Source organism: Rhagoletis zephyria, unplaced genomic scaffold (assembly GCF_001687245.7).
Source record: "Rhagoletis zephyria isolate East Lansing unplaced genomic scaffold, Rhagoletis_zephyria_1.1 Rzeph_scaffold_00024, whole genome shotgun sequence".
In the NCBI taxonomy this organism is placed as follows: domain Eukaryota; kingdom Metazoa; phylum Arthropoda; class Insecta; order Diptera; family Tephritidae; genus Rhagoletis; species Rhagoletis zephyria.
This window is the reverse complement of record NW_016157108.1, coordinates 225421-241777: the sequence shown is the minus strand read 5'-3', so window position 1 is coordinate 241777 and position 16357 is coordinate 225421. Positions and strand designations below refer to the sequence as shown.

Sequence of the window (16357 nt, the reverse complement as noted above, 5' to 3'; positions counted from 1 at the left end):
CAAATGTACTTTCAAATGCTTAACTTCAATCACATTTCGTTAAAACACGAGCAGTGATCGGGTAACAATAAGCTGGTGCAGAGACACGAGTTGGTCCGCTACAGCATGACAGAGGAGCACTTTTGTAAGTACTCCAATATACCACAAATAGACTACATGGTCCAACGATTTTTGCAGGGTATCCGGAGATGGTCCGGTTCGAATTCCACTGCAGGCAACATGCAAAAAAATTTTTTTTTTAGTTTTTGTCTTGATTATTCACTTCACGGATGCTTTTTCAGTACGAACGCGGTAATTTTAATATGCGCGTAATTGAATTGAATATTTACCAATATACAGTACTTTCGTTGACGTTTATAGTAAGATCAATTACGTTTCCATTTGATTTTAATATTTTTTTCCCTCAGTGTGGGTCAATTGGTTTTGCCCAGGCTAAACTAGTTCTACCTAATTCGATATATCTGTCTNATTACGCTCGTATTTGACTGTTCACATCTGAGTATGTATATGGTTAGGTTCAGAAGGGGCAGACGTTGAGCCCAACCGTTGCTAAAAAAATCAGTGATCGTAATGCGTCTTCTGAACGGCTTGATACATTAGCTGTCAAATTCAAAACACACAACATGTTGTCTGAAATGATCAGAATAATATTACGATCATCTAACACGCAACTGTTCAGTTGATCAGAAGTACAAAGCAACGCGTTCAGAAGGTGCAATCGCGGTGACAACACACACATCCGTACATAGTACAAATCGCGTGCTGTGGTGTTGAAGGATATTCAACATTTGAAAGCAAATTTATATGCCTCGGTGTAGTTGAGTGCGCAAAGATGCTTGCCACAAGTTGTTGATACCCTGCAAAAATCGCGACTACTCCATGCATGCATGTAAAGAGTACTCCCGAAGGACCAAGGAGTACTCCAAAATTAACCACAATTCATATAAAAAATATGGTCCAATTAACATTGCGATGTCCTAGGGCAGGACCATATACTCCATCTCTGCATTACATCAGAGTAGCACAAAACTACTCCCAACATACTCCAATGACATTGTCGTTATATTTTTTCGTTTGTACGCGCTTTCGTTCTTCACTTCGCATATGCTTTTTTTGAAATTAATAAAAACCAAAGACAAAAATTAAAAATTACATGTTGCCTCTGACGACATTCGAACCCGAACATGCTGGGAGCTAAGAACTAACAGCTAGCATCTCTACACGTTCAGCTACAGCCAGACATGCAAATGTACTTTCAAATGCTTAACTTCAATCACATGTCGTTAAAACACGAGCAGTGATCGGGTAACAATAAGCTGGTGCAGAGACACGAGTTGGTCCGCTACAGCATGACAGAGGAGCACTTTTGTAAGTACTCCAATATACCACAAATAGACTACATGGTCCAACGATTTTTGCAGGGTATCCGGAGATGGTCCGGTTCGAATTCCACTGCAGGCAACATGCAAAAAAATTTTTTTTTTTAGTTTTTGTCTTGATTATTCACTTCACGGATGCTTTTTCAGTACGAACGCGGTAATTTTAATATGCGCGTAATTGAATTGAATATTTACCAATATACAGTACTTTCGTTGACGTTTATAGTAAGATCAATTACGTTTCCATTTGATTTTAATATTTTTTTCCCTCAGTGTGGGTCAATTGGTTTTGCCCAGGCTAAACTAGTTCTACCTAATTCGATATATCTGTCTAACCGAAAACAAATTTGATACAACAAAAAAATCTTCCATATCCCGTCAAACATAGAGTCATTAAACTCCATTACTCCATTCTATCTCAAGGGTCACCAAGAGTGAAGAACTGCTATTATTATTCCTATTGCCAAACTAAATATAAACAATTCATTAGTTTCTAAATACAGACCCATTTCCATCCTCCCCTGCATATCTAAAGTTTTACGCTAGAAAAATGGTGAGAGGATGTACAATGTTGTTAAGTCTTTCCTTTACAACCGGAAGTTCGCTGTTCGTGCCAATAACTGTTATTCAAAAACTGTTCCGCTCTTTAGTGGTGTCCCACATGGATCACCACTTTCGGTTATTTTATGCAATATAGCCTTTGGGAAAGTTAGCTCCATTATATTTTTTCTAAGACTAAGGACTTGCCGCAATTGGTCCAAATCTTCAGGAGCTAAGATTTCGGTTTTTTTACATATGCAGAGAACACAAATGTATACATCCAACTCTCTCCGTGTATGACACCCCTATCCACTATACTGACACATTGGCCCCTATTATGAGTTGCATTCGATTTTCGACTGTGGTCGAAAGTGCTGAGCGAACGAATTTTCATTTGGTATTATGGCGCTCATTCGATGAAGAATAGCGCTATTGTGAATTTCGCTCGTTTAGGTTGTTCACAATAGTATATTTTTCACCGCTGAGAAGCTTTGTTTACAAATCGAGCAAACTAAATAGTGTGCTTATACATATTTATGTAAATTTGTTCTAATTAAAATGAAGTAAAAAAGAAAGCAAGTTTATAAAAACGTGGTAAAATGAGTACAACGAGTTCTGGTTCAACGATTCGTCAGAGGATGAGAGCTTAGTAAACTGGCCAGGAGTAGCAAATGTTTAAGAGAGTTTAAGTTTATTAGTCTTTCGAATATATTTTGATATAAAATATATTTAAGAAATTTGTCTACAGATTCATTAAAAAGTTCCGACCATCTAAAGAGGCGTTTGTGAGCCAAATCTATTTAAAATATTTTAAAACTATCAACAGCGCTACGATTTTGTTCTCAGAGATCGTGCCAACAGAGTATTGGGATTTTCTTTCACAAGTAAAACCAGCCTTTCGAGCTTGTGTTTAGTATTCACGATGTTAGAACTGCATGAAATTAATAAAAATTGTTTAAAATTAGTGTCTAGCCGCCAAAATGTAAGAAAACATATACAAAATCATACATTTTTCACAATTTCCTAACACTTCGCTACACCATCGAAAGCAAAATTCTGTTCGACAGAAAATTCGATACTCAACGAAAATTTCGACACGCTTGCATAGCTCATAATACGAATTTCACTTTCGATCTTCGATTTTCGATAGCCAGCGAAGATCGAAAATCGAATGAGGCTCATAATAAGGGCCATTGAAAATATTGGGAATAATTTTTACAATAAACCTACTTTTCACCTAACCTAACCTAACCTATCATCCACGTATTCTTTAGTTCATATAACTACACTGGTAAATGTATTAAGGCTTTTATATTAGAAAAAATGGACTTTGGACTCGTAATTTACGGACACTGCACAAAAAGCATTTTAAATTGCTAGAAACACCTTACCATGCAGCAGTCAGAAGAACCATAACCATGAGGTAAAGTACAACACAAAGAAGCTCCTCCCAAAGATTGTGCAGAAATGAGACTTTATTCTCTCACGTCGAATCCTGCTTTCAACAAAAAACCCGATGAAGCAAGCAATCAGCTATATTCCGTATATTAAGCTATATCAAAGATTTGAACTCTTATCTACTCCGATGCCTACTAAAGTAAAAACTCTACCGCAAGGGCATTTGCCCTGTTCTATACTCATAAATGACGAGAGAGCTCATTTTCACAGTCGGTTCCAGATATGATACCGGCTGTTCTTTTGCGGTAACAAAAGGGTTTCGTGTTACAATTGTCGTCGGTGCTTTTCCCGCGTGCTGCTCGACATCTACAATTACTAGAAGCTGTACGTTTCGCCTCTAAAAACAAAGAAAATTTCCTAATATGCACGGACAGTAAATCAGCCATCGAAGCCCTCTTTGACAGAGCTTATGATTCTCATATAATTTCGAAATCACGTGAAATACTCTTTCGACACAAAAACACCATTAAAATTATGTGGTTACTTGGGCACGTCGGAATAGAAGGGAACGAGTTTGCAGGCCAATGATTTATGTTTTAAAAACTTAGTTTAACANAAATTTCGACACGCTTGCATAGCTCATAATACGAATTTCACTTTCGATCTTCGATTTTCGATAGCCAGCGAAGATCGAAAATCGAATGAGGCTCATAATAAGGGCCATTGAAAATATTGGGAATAATTTTTACAATAAACCTACTTTTCACCTAACCTAACCTAACCTATCATCCACGTATTCTTTAGTTCATATAACTACACTGGTAAATGTATTAAGGCTTTTATATTAGAAAAAATGGACTTTGGACTCGTAATTTACGGACACTGCACAAAAAGCATTTTAAATTGCTAGAAACACCTTACCATGCAGCAGTCAGAAGAACCATAACCATGAGGTAAAGTACAACACAAAGAAGCTCCTCCCAAAGATTGTGCAGAAATGAGACTTTATTCTCTCACGTCGAATCCTGCTTTCAACAAAAAACCCGATGAAGCAAGCAATCAGCTATATTCCGTATATTAAGCTATATCAAAGATTTGAACTCTTATCTACTCCGATGCCTACTAAAGTAAAAACTCTACCGCAAGGGCATTTGCCCTGTTCTATACTCATAAATGACGAGAGAGCTCATTTTCACAGTCGGTTCCAGATATGATACCGGCTGTTCTTTTGCGGTAACAAAAGGGTTTCGTGTTACAATTGTCGTCGGTGCTTTTCCCGCGTGCTGCTCGACATCTACAATTACTAGAAGCTGTACGTTTCGCCTCTAAAAACAAAGAAAATTTCCTAATATGCACGGACAGTAAATCAGCCATCGAAGCCCTCTTTGACAGAGCTAATGATTCTCATATAATTTCGAAATCACGTGAAATACTCTTTCGACACAAAAACACCATTAAAATTATGTGGTTACTTGGGCACGTCGGAATAGAAGGGAACGAGTTTGCAGGCCAATGATTTATGTTTTAAAAACTTAGTTTAACATAAAATTTACATCTAAAGAACTGTCATTTTCATTATTCTGCAAAACCCGCTATCAGCACATTTTTTTATATAAATATAATAACCTCTATCTGATCGTTAAACTAAAATAAAATGAATTAAAAGTAAAATAATATATAGCGTGATTTTTTAAGACATGCGTGGGTACTTAAAATTATTAACACTTTTAAAAATAGCTGTCAAAACAGTTTTTTTGCTCTCCTGAAAAATTAAGTTTTTGCAGATAGAGGGTATTGAATATAAGCCCTCGATATGCAAAATCAGCACCCCACTGCTGAACTTTCGAGAATAGGGGTATGTTATTATTTTCAAATCATATACATGTATGTACATATGTATAAACTTAATGTAATTTTATTTTATTATAGAAGCAAACAGTTTGTCCCGTATTGCAATCAAAGATTCCACAATTAACTCCAAGACGTAATCAACAACAAGGTAGCGTTCTAAAACTTGCAAACAGCAAATGGTAACGGAAGTTTGTATTGTAACTTCTCCAGTAAAACATTGCAGCGAGAGCGTAAAAGCAAAATAGAGCATAAAATTGAGAAGAAGAGAAAACTAGCAGAAAAAGTTAATGAACACAAAACTAGCAAAAACTTGCAAGTGAATAGTTGTTGCACTGTCTTGACATTCTGCTGTAAACATTTTACTATTTATAAATTAGTTTTAAACGAGATTGATACAGCAATGTCATTGCTGTTTATAAATGATTTGCAGCCATTTAGCTTGGTTGAAGATAAAGGGTCTCGCGAAATTCTTTAAGGCTCTTAATCCTGCATATGAATTGCCAAGTCGGCATGCAATTTCAAAAACAATCATTCCGACTTGGTACGAGGAATGTTTTGCAGAAATGAAAGTGAAAGTCGCGGGCGGTGCTAAGTTCTGTATTACAACGGATTGTAGGACATCTCACAACATAATAAGTTATATGGCCATCACTGCGCATTTCGTTAACGAGAATTTTGAACTTTGCAACGTCTTGCTTGATTGTTCCTCTATGAGTGAGGCTCATACATCTAAAAATTTAGCTGCACAACTACAAAAAGTTACGGATAAATGGGGTGTGTCTGAAGATATATTGCTTGCAGTATCCGACAATGCCAGCAATATTAAAAATACAATACAGAACGATCTTAAATGGCGGCATCTAGGTTGTTTTGCGCGCACGCTAAACTTAATAGTAAAAAATAGTTTAAATGGTCAGATTGCACCTAAACTTAAACTTATTCAGAGTGTAGAGACTCGGTGGAATTCAACTCTATACATGGTTGAGCGGTTTATTAAAGTCGAAGATGCTGTCAAAAGCACTCTGGCCCTCATTGACAAAGAATTGCCGAAAATTACCTCCGATGAATGGGCAATGCTAGAGCAATTGGTTACCATTTTGAAACCTTTTGACCACGCAAATATTGAAATTAGCGGTCAGAACTATTGTACAGGATCAATGGTTATTCCAATAGTGAATAGTCTTAAAAGTGTATTCACTCGGTTCATGAAAATTGACACGTTCACGGAACCAGTAAAAGGAGTCGCTTCAGATTTATTGAAAGGTATGTTGGAACGGTTGGAAAATACAGACAGGAGCAACACCCTTGCTACGGCGTCGTTTTTGGACCCCTGCTTCAAAACTTTGCATTTTCTGACTCCTCCATCAAAAATCGAATAACTGCCAAAGTCAGCAAAGCAGTACAGCAAGTGCAAACCCATGAATTCGAAGTTCCACAACCTGAGACAACAGAGTTTTCAATATGGAGCTGTTTGGACTCCAATATTGGCTTCAATAAACCTAGGGGTAATTGCAATTCGCGAGCAATTATAGAAATCCAAAGATATATGGAAGAAAATGTTATTACTTGCAGCGCTGATCCATTCAAGTGGTGGAGGGAGAATAACTATAAGTACCCGTATCTTTCTCCTATAGCTCGAGAAAAGTTAGGATAATTAGGGTCTTCAGTACCTTGTGCAAGGCTCTTTTCTCAAGCTGGTCTTATTTTGAGTGAACGAAGAATGCGCTTAGATGATGAGAAAGCCAGAATGCTCATATTTCTAAACGCAAATCATAAAGTGTGATGTTCGTTGTATATATCTTCCTTTTAAGAATACATGCATATGTAAAGTATAAATTTTAATATTTAATTGATTTTTTCAGATGTGCAAAAATTTCTCAAAAGTTCAAAGTAAACTTACTTTATTAATTTTATATAATATTTTTATAAAAGTATAGCTCATTCTATAACATAAACGATATAAATGAAAGTTTCAAATTTTGCACGAAATCCTCAAAATTGTTCAAATTTCAAAAAATGTCCACACAAATTTCAAACTTCTTAATCAGATTTTTTTACAAAATTTTCGAGTATTCAGTTTCGTAGCCCATTCTATTTCATAATGATAAAGAGGAAGATTCAGCCGACTAAAAATTCGGGTAGATTTTTGATAATTTTTTTTTGCAGACTGTTGCGCATTTCCTTCCATACTAAAATAAATTCGAGCTCTTTATTATTAAAACAATGGGCTACAAAACTGAATATCCGAAAATTTTCAAAAAATTTACAAAAAAGTTGGAAGTTTTGGTGGATATTTTTTGAAATTTGAAAATTTGAGTTTATATTATAGAATGAGCTATACTTTTATTAACAAATATTAAAGAAAAAATAAACATAAGTGGCACTCGTATTACATTGAGTTTTGTTGCCAATAATAGTTGTGTTTAATGAGAGCGAAAAAAGTTCAGAGCAGCTCAAGTTAGAGCAGAATCGAGCAGATGTCAAAAAAACAATAGAGCAAGTTAGAGCAACTCAGATCACAAATCTCATGAAACACTTTTCAGGCAGAAATTCTCAAAACGGTTGCTTGCTCTAAGTTACTCCATCAAAAAAGTTGGTGCAGAAAATCGTGCTCTAAGTTGCTCTAGTTCCACCTAGCGCAGGCTCAGGAAAAAAAACTAGAGTTAGTTAGAGAAAGAAAAATCCTCATGAAACACAATTTTGTGAGATATCTTAACCTGGCGTAACCTAGAGCAGCTCATTAAACACAACTAATATGTCCCATGATAAAAAATAGGAAGGTATAACCGCTGAGAGGAAGTTTTCAAATTCTTGACGTTTGCAAGCAATTTAATTTTAAAATTCTACGCACAAACCCACAAACACATTCTCATTTTCAATCTCAAACAACTAAAACTTTGAACAATTCCTTTTTTTACTCTCAATTTTATATGATTTTAAAATGTTAGCAAGCTTCAAAAAAAACATGGTCGTTCAAATGCACAATTTAATTTACATTCATTCAAACAAATTTGATTTCAGATTGAAAATACATTTCATTGCAAATAATTAAAAATTGCTACCATGGTAACCCAAAAAGAAAACATCTTGTTACTTTTTTCGTTTACAACTGGTTCTGAACTATAGAAGATGGGGTGCAAAGCGAACTAGATCCCATATGTCGAATTTAGGACTGGTTTTAAACTATAGAAAAGGGAATGCAGCGGGGGACAATTTCCAATTTCTATGACATCGCTGTGTTAAATTCACCAGCTGTTTGCATGCAAAAGAGATTTATCGCGAATTAGTAGTGGTTCTAAATGTACTAGAAGCGCACCTGTTCAAAACTAGGGATTTTCCCCACAGGGAATCAACATACTCAAGTACTCTGGAAAAGCGGAACAGTGTTTTATGCAGCAGACTGCTGTTGAGTAACATTGCTCAGTTCCTGAAATTTATGATGTTCTCTTTCTCTCTCTTTCTTTTTAAGTACTCTAAAATATATCGCACCCTAAATAAAAAACCGGCACAACTCAAAATTTGTCAAAATTTATTTTTTTCCATAAAACAGTTCACAGAACGTATACCCAACGTCCGCGAAAATTTCTTCTTCATCACTATCTTCTTTAACTGGAAAAATACTACTAAAACTTCTTAGTTTTGCTTGCGTCGATTGCGCAGCATCAACAGTTTTTTGCCTCTCCTGAACATTTAGGATTTTTTGAGTTGTGACGGTTTTTGATTTAGTGTGCGATATATTCTATTTACTCATGTACACATGTGAAGAGTATTTCTGCTGGTATATTTGCAGTGCTTTAGTACATACCCTGTAGGGAAAACACGAACTAGTGAACCAGATTTCTAGTTCAGTACTAGTTCTTTTTTTGCCAAAAACGAACCAGTCCGATAGTAACTAGTTTCGCACCAGTCCAAAATCAGTGAAATGTGGTGCTTTCACTAAACTATTCTATTTTAAATTTTAAAAGAAGGGAAGGTAATCATTATGAGTAAAATAATTTAAATCAATTTTATGAATTATTATTGAGTTTTATTTTTTCGCTCAAACGGAAANAGCATTTAATCATTATTTTATGAATTATTATTGAGTTTTATTTTTTCGCTCAAACGGAAATAATTATTATTTGATTTTTATTTTTGGGATTACAAATAACGATTATTTTATGATTTTTATTTTTTCGCGCAGAGATTATCATTAATTTTCAGTTTTGTTTTTTCACTTAAAAATAATGATAATTTATAAAATTGAAAAGGTCATAAAGACGCAACCTACTGAAATTTTTACCTGAAAAGTTTGGGTCTTATTCCTTTTATATGGGTGCGGCTACCTCTCAAAAGGATACGTCGGTTATCACGCTGGTATAGTTTTTGAGTTGCTTAATAATCATTATACTTAGTGATTCCATAAACAAAGGCCAAGATCCTGAAGGACAATTGAGAAAGGCAATGCAGTTGCAGAAAAAGAGGCATTTAAAAAAAGTGTCAAAATAATTACCACTTTCTCACTAAATTTATTTAAAAATGCAAGCCACCAGAGCTACCTTTTTTTTAAAGAAAAGACAAATTAAGTTTCTTTATGCAATCCACCACAGCTACCTTAATACAGTCAGTCAATAAAGTTTAGGTACAACGAATTTTTTACAATACGGGCAACTATTTTTTTAATATTTTAGTTTTCGGTAATTTTTTATAAAAATATGGTCAATTCTACAACAAAATCCCCAAAAATCAGAGTTCCAAACCTTGTGCAAAATTTAAGAAAATTCTGCAAAATTTCATTAAAATAATTCACTTTCTATTTACGCTCTCTAGAAAAAGTTTTTTAGCCCATTCAATTTTAGTATAATGAAGTGCAAGTGTGAGGAAGCTGGGACTTACCAAACAACAAAAAAAAATTGCTAAGTATCAATGGTAAGTCTTTGTTATTGTGGTAAGTCACTTTGTTATACTAAAATTGAATGGGATAATAACTGAGTACTTAACTTTATTCTAAAGAGTGTAAATTGCAATACTTGGATGGAAATTTGCAGTTTTCTTTAATTTTGCATAAGGTTTGGAACTCTGATTTTTGGGGTTTTTAGGTGTAGAATTAACCATATTTTTATAAAAAATTAGGGAAAAATAAAATATTTAAAAAATAGTTGCCGGTATTGTAAAAACTTCACTGTACCTAAACTTTATTGACTGACTGTATATCTTATTTAAGTTAAGTACGACAAAAACTTTCGAAGTACTTCGCTTAAAAGGAACTGAATTTACTTAAAAATCAATATGCTTAAATTTAGACAAGTAAGACAAAGGGAACTAATATTTTTACTTTTAAGCAGAACGCACTTTTGTTTTTTACATACTACTTAAGTTTAATACTACTACTACTACTAATTTGGTTTCTAAATTTTTAATAAATGCGTTTAAACATTTGTGATGGTATTGTCCTTCCTTCAACCGATCGTATTTAATATAAAAGGGAAATGTTTCGACAAGCATCATTAGAAATGTAGATCTAAGGTGACGAATTTATAACAGGTTGGGAACTATAAAAAATGGATGCAGATCGAACTAGATATCATCTGTCGAATTAGGAACTTGTTTGGAACTAAAGAAAAGGGGATGCAGAACGAACTAGATCTCATCTGTCGAATTTGGAACTGGTTCGGAACTATAGAAAAAGGGATGCAAAACGAACTAGATCTTATCTGTCGAATTTAGAACTGGTTCGGAACTAGAGCCAAAGGGATGCAACGGGGGACAATTGACACTTCCTAGGACATCGCAATGTTAAATTCGCCAGTCGCTAGCATGCAAAAGAGAATTAACGCGGACTAGTCATGGTTCCAAACGCACTAGAACCGAACAAGTTCCGCACTAGTTCGTTTCCCTACAGGGTATATGATATATGGGGTATGGAAATATCCCTTTTCCCTAGCAGTTAACCTGTTAGTGTGGGCAACAATGGTGTTTTTCAAATAAGGCAGATCGGAATATGCACTCTCTGGGAAGAATATACCTTTAATTATTGTACCATGCTTTCCTATATTTTTATCATGTATGATATTATGAAAATGATGCGAAGCGAATTAATTCGCTTGGTGAATATTCAACACATAAATACATATGTAGGTGAACTGTATGGGCGAAATGTGAACGAGTTCACACGGAATGAAAGATCATAAGGCTGAATGTAACTATTACAAAATCACATGTTGAGAGAAACATAAAAAAAGTATTGCAGTATAAGCGATAACCCTTGGTGCGTTCTTTAAAATTTCAGCGGAGTTTGGCAGTACATCATACAAAGAAAGATCCCATTGAAGATTCATTTCTGGTTTGGCCTTTCACTGCGGAGAACTGGTATAGTTATAGTTCATAACGAACTGGTATTACTTCCATTCTTAAGTAATTGTTCATGAACTGGAATTTTTGCATACTATTTAGTTAAGTTTTTTACTGCAGGGACAGCAGTAAGCAGACAGGCGAAAAATTCAGGCTTGATTTTGAATCTGCCTAACTTTTGCTTTTAATTAACCAGTCCGGTAATTTATAGTATTTTAATAATTTATTTTTAATATTTCAATTTATTTATGTACATACAAAATTCTTCCGTTTTACCACAAGCCTCCGCCGCTTTGATGCAAAACTGAAGATATAAAATATTGAAATAAATTAAATTACTGTAACTAAAAGTAAAACAGTTAGTTGATTGCTTCAAATACAACTCGCTATGGCCAACCAAACTGCCGAGTCTAACGTCTGACAATACTGAGCGCTTTCTCGAGGGTAAGCCCAAAGGGGAACGTGGTGATTTTTGGTGGTGGCGTTGCAGGCAATGTACAATAAGCAATCCAATGTAGCACTTGCAATGTAGCACGTTGGTATGCGACTGAGTTGTTCCAACAGGTACGCAGACGGTTGCCTAGGGTAGCAGCTAAACACTTTTGCAAAGTTTCCACTTCTCGCGTAAGGCTGGTTACCTCCTTCCGCAAAGTGATCTCCACTTCTAAACAGCTTTCCAAAACTTGTGTTTTTCTGAAAATGTGAGTATTATTAGTATATTAGTTAGTACAGATTAACCTATGGCTACAAGATATTGAAAGTTAAGACCCTGACAGACATATGGTTTATATACTACACTAGCATTGTATACTAAATGTCTGTCGTTATAACCCAATAAACCAGGAGCCGAAAATAACAGTTTATTTATCGAAAGAAAGAAAGTTATCAATGTTCATTTGATCACAGGACCTCCTGGAAAATAATGCCGGATTCTTAATATTTTTCGAACTTTTTGGGAAGAAGTCCAATAATAACGGTTTTTCGACGTAGAATACGTCTTACGTTTCGATATGGAGACTATACTCAAATGTTGCAGCTGTAATTTTCAGAGCTTCACGAAAACGCTCATTTCACGAGAACTAATGAAGCGATTTCAAAGAAACCTACCGACAGATTCATTTTTGTAAGTAACCAGTTCGGTTTCTGTCGTAGAAACAACAGTAAATATTGTCTTATTTTTTGGTAGATTTTGAGCCTTTAAAGTGCTCCAGCAACTTATGATTTGCAGTTATAACTTTCATTTTCGGGATATAGGTTCTTTGGAGCAATAGAAATATTATCGTGTACAAATTTTATATAAATTCAACGAATATTGAGCATTTAAAGGCAAGAAATTGTTGAAAAATTATCAAATTTTTTTATTACCAAAATGCTCGAAAACCGCTCGAATGATTTTGTTATGGTTTTCTTCAATCAAAAACTCAGGTATTTTCCTTTAGTTTGGCATATGAAAAGTATTGGTTGATATCTTCTAAGCATGTTTATTTTATTCAAATATTGGCATACGTGATTTCCCATACAAAATAACTTCGTCATAATTTTGCAAATATGTACGGCATGCGCTGGAAGTGAGAGAAGGACACAAAAAGTATGTGTGTGTAGGTATTTCGGCTTTTGAGTAACAGATGGCGCAATATTTATAACCTAATCGCAGCGTATGTATGGGGATGTTGCGAATATTTACATTCGCGTTCTTTATGCGAATGACTCGCATCATTTTACACATTCGCATTCGCATCATATGAGACGAATGTTTTGCGAATGCGAATGTGTACATGGGTAGAGCGCGCAGCTATTAGCTGCCAGCTAACGACCACTAAGCACACAATCGCAGCGTATCGCACATTAACGGTTAGTATAGTCGTAGAAAATAGAAATCAAATAAAACACCTCTTTGAGGTAAAATTTTCGAGTGACGAAAGCTGAACTAGAAACACAAAATTTATAATATGAATGTCGTGATGAAAATTATACGCATTTTTGTAACTGCTTTGGAAACGTACGGAAAATCTTTTTTATTCATACGAATCGTTGCAAAAGTTCTATTTTTTTATTTTGTGTTTCTAGCAGTAGACGGAATTTCGCAACGTTCCGAAACCTTCAGTCCACAGCAAAGAAATTGATTACTCTTTCAATTCCTTAGAAGTACTTTCAAATGTAATGTTTTTTTTTTTGAATTCCATTACAAGGAATTTCATATCGTAATTGGAATGAATTAGGTGCTAGTAATGTATTTTGTTTTTCAATTCCTTTGATAGGAATTGAAAATGTAATTGATTTTTTTCCAATTCCAGTCCCTGGAATTGCAAGAGTACTTTAGTTTTTTCAATTACTCAAAAGGAATTGTAAAAGTAATTGAGAAACTGAAAGTTCATTGTGGTCAAAGATTAAAATCGAAACCACACATTGGACATCTTCTATCTATATCTATGTACATATATGTTGTATAAATAAAAATGTTGTGTTTGTTTGTACGAGGCCTTAAAACTTGAGAGCGGGTGAACCGATTTGAATATTTTTTTTTAGTTGTTCGGTATAATACCAGGATTTATGGTACAAAAGTTTGCAGGTTTGCCACCTGTTTGAAAATTTTAAACTCAAATTGATAAAATTAATGAAATATTGCAATGTGGGTATCAAACTAGAGAGTTTTAAGAAGGCTTACAGTCAAAAATATTTTCGAAGAGGGTTTCTACCTGTTTGCAAATTTAACTCAATTAAATTGACAAAATAAATGAAATATTACAGTATGAATACAAAACGAAAGGCATTTGAGAAATCTTGATTTGGAAATATTTTCAATAGGATTAACAACTATCTTAAAGTAATATTACGTTCTCATTGAGCCACAACTGGAGTTTACGGGCCATTTTGGAGTTTAACGCTAAACTCTACTCTTAAACTCGGAGTTTACCATACAAGAAAATCCGTTGAACTCTCCTTAAACACAACTTTTATCTGGAGTTTATGCGAGGGCAACCCTTTTTTTAACGAATTTGGTTTGTGTTTTTGATAATCCAAACCTGCAACCAACTCGCCGACAGTTAGTCTGTTGCCGTACTGCAGGATTTAATAAGAAACAGTCCAAGGTCGTGGGGGTCCACGAGTTTTCAGTGGGGCGCTCCATTTTGGGTAGCATTAAGGGTACCATAATATAAACAATTAAATCATTGCAATTTTATATATACGCAGGGATTAGTCCAAGAGAACAGCAGTGACCGAGGCAGCCACAGTTCGGACTGTTCTTCATCAAAAAGCTAGCATGAAAGTATTCGGGCGGGTTATGCCTGCTGGGACCTATACGGGTCTCATATGCAGCGAAGCGCGTTCGCGTAGGATCCTGAAAATTTAACGGTTACCCTATAAACTGAACAGCAACAGTTTAAGTTATTCAGCTTTCTTTAAGTCCAATCAGTAATACTACTTAGGTATAAGTTATTTATTCAAGGCGGTTAGGAACCAAGAAATTAAACAAAGAATTTGCAATTTAACAGTAAACAATTTTTTTAACAAATTTTTCGAGCACCTTTTAAATTACTTTGAGGAATGGAATTGGAAAAAAAATTTTTGAATTCCTTCGAATTGAATTGAAAAAAACCAATTACATTTTCAAAAAAAAACTTTTTTTCAATTCCTTTGAATTAAATTGAAAAAAAAAATCAATTACATTTTCAATTGCTTTCAAAGGAATTAAAAAAAATACATCACTAGCACGCAATTTAATCCATTTACAATATGAAATTCCTTGTAATGGAATTAAAAAAAAAAAACAATTACATTTGAAATTACTTCCAAGGAATTGAGAAAATAAGCTGTGAACTGAAGGAATTGATTCATAATTACAATTACTGAGGAATGTAATTGCAATTGTAATGTAAATGNGCATCGGAAAGGTAGTGTCTCAGAGGTGGTCCCATACTAATCTGGTTAAGATCCGATCAGCGGATCATGAGATAAATATATATATATATATATTTTTTATATGGGAGTTGAAGTCGGTTTTTTTTTTCTAAAAATTACTAGTTTATTATAAGCTTTTATTTAACTTGGTCATCCCGCGCAAATCGCGGAAATTTCCAATCGATTTTAAACTGACTTCCGACAAGTTAGAGACTTGAAATTTTCAGCATAGTTCCAATCACGATGACAATGCAATTTAAAATATAAATGAATTCCCCATATGGTCCAGGGGTCTTGATTCAAAGGCGGTCAAAAAATAGAAAGATTTATGGCTAACAGAGCGTAATTTGCCAAAGAACGTAAAACCACTATAAAATTGTTAAAGCTGTCGGCGATAGTGTAGCAAAGCTGCTTGTGGCAAATTCTGATATCAACCTAGTCTAGATATGAACCTCGTTGTAAGAATTAGAAGACTCCAGATGTCGCCCCGACAGAAGAAGTTAAATATTGCGCCTAAATGTATGTCATGCTACAACGGAAATGAACGACACGCCCTTTCTTTAAATAAAATTAACTGCTGCTATATGTTNTAGCGTCAACAATGCTTAAAGTATGTCGATTCATAGAAAAAAAATTTGTTCTTACAATAAACATTGCCCCGTAAGTGTTGTTTTTAACCGACTTCCAAAAAAGGAGGAGGTTATCAGTTCGTCGGAATATTTTTTTTTTTTTTATGTATGTTACCGCATAACTTTGGACCACGTCAACCGATTTCGATAATTCTTTTTGCATCGGAAAGGTAGTGTCTCAGAGGTGGTCCCATACTAATCTGGTTAAGATCCGATCAGCGGATCATGAGATAATGGATCATTTCTACACGGTCAAAAATTTGGGTTTAATTTTTAAACCGCGCTGGGACTACTGCCTTTTTTAAACTTTTATTGTCTACTTTTTAAACC

The 16357-nt window shown here is 34.7% G+C and overlaps 1 protein-coding gene across 2 annotated transcripts in view; it reads right to left on the bottom strand.

Moving 5' to 3' along the window:
• The window catches only part of LOC108362777 (uncharacterized), a 61458-nt gene that overhangs the window by 25889 nt on the left and 19212 nt on the right, over positions 1 to 16357 (bottom strand). Inside the window, exon 5 of one of the 2 annotated variants that reach the window (XM_017615924.1) lies at positions 11703 to 12191. The exons of the other annotated variant lie outside the window; for it this stretch is intronic. Within the exon in view, the coding sequence (XP_017471413.1) occupies positions 11909 to 12191 (283 nt within the window). The 3' untranslated portion in view covers positions 11703 to 11908. Of the gene's footprint in view, positions 1 to 11702; positions 12192 to 16357 lie in introns of those variants that run through there. 2 annotated transcript variants of the gene reach the window in all.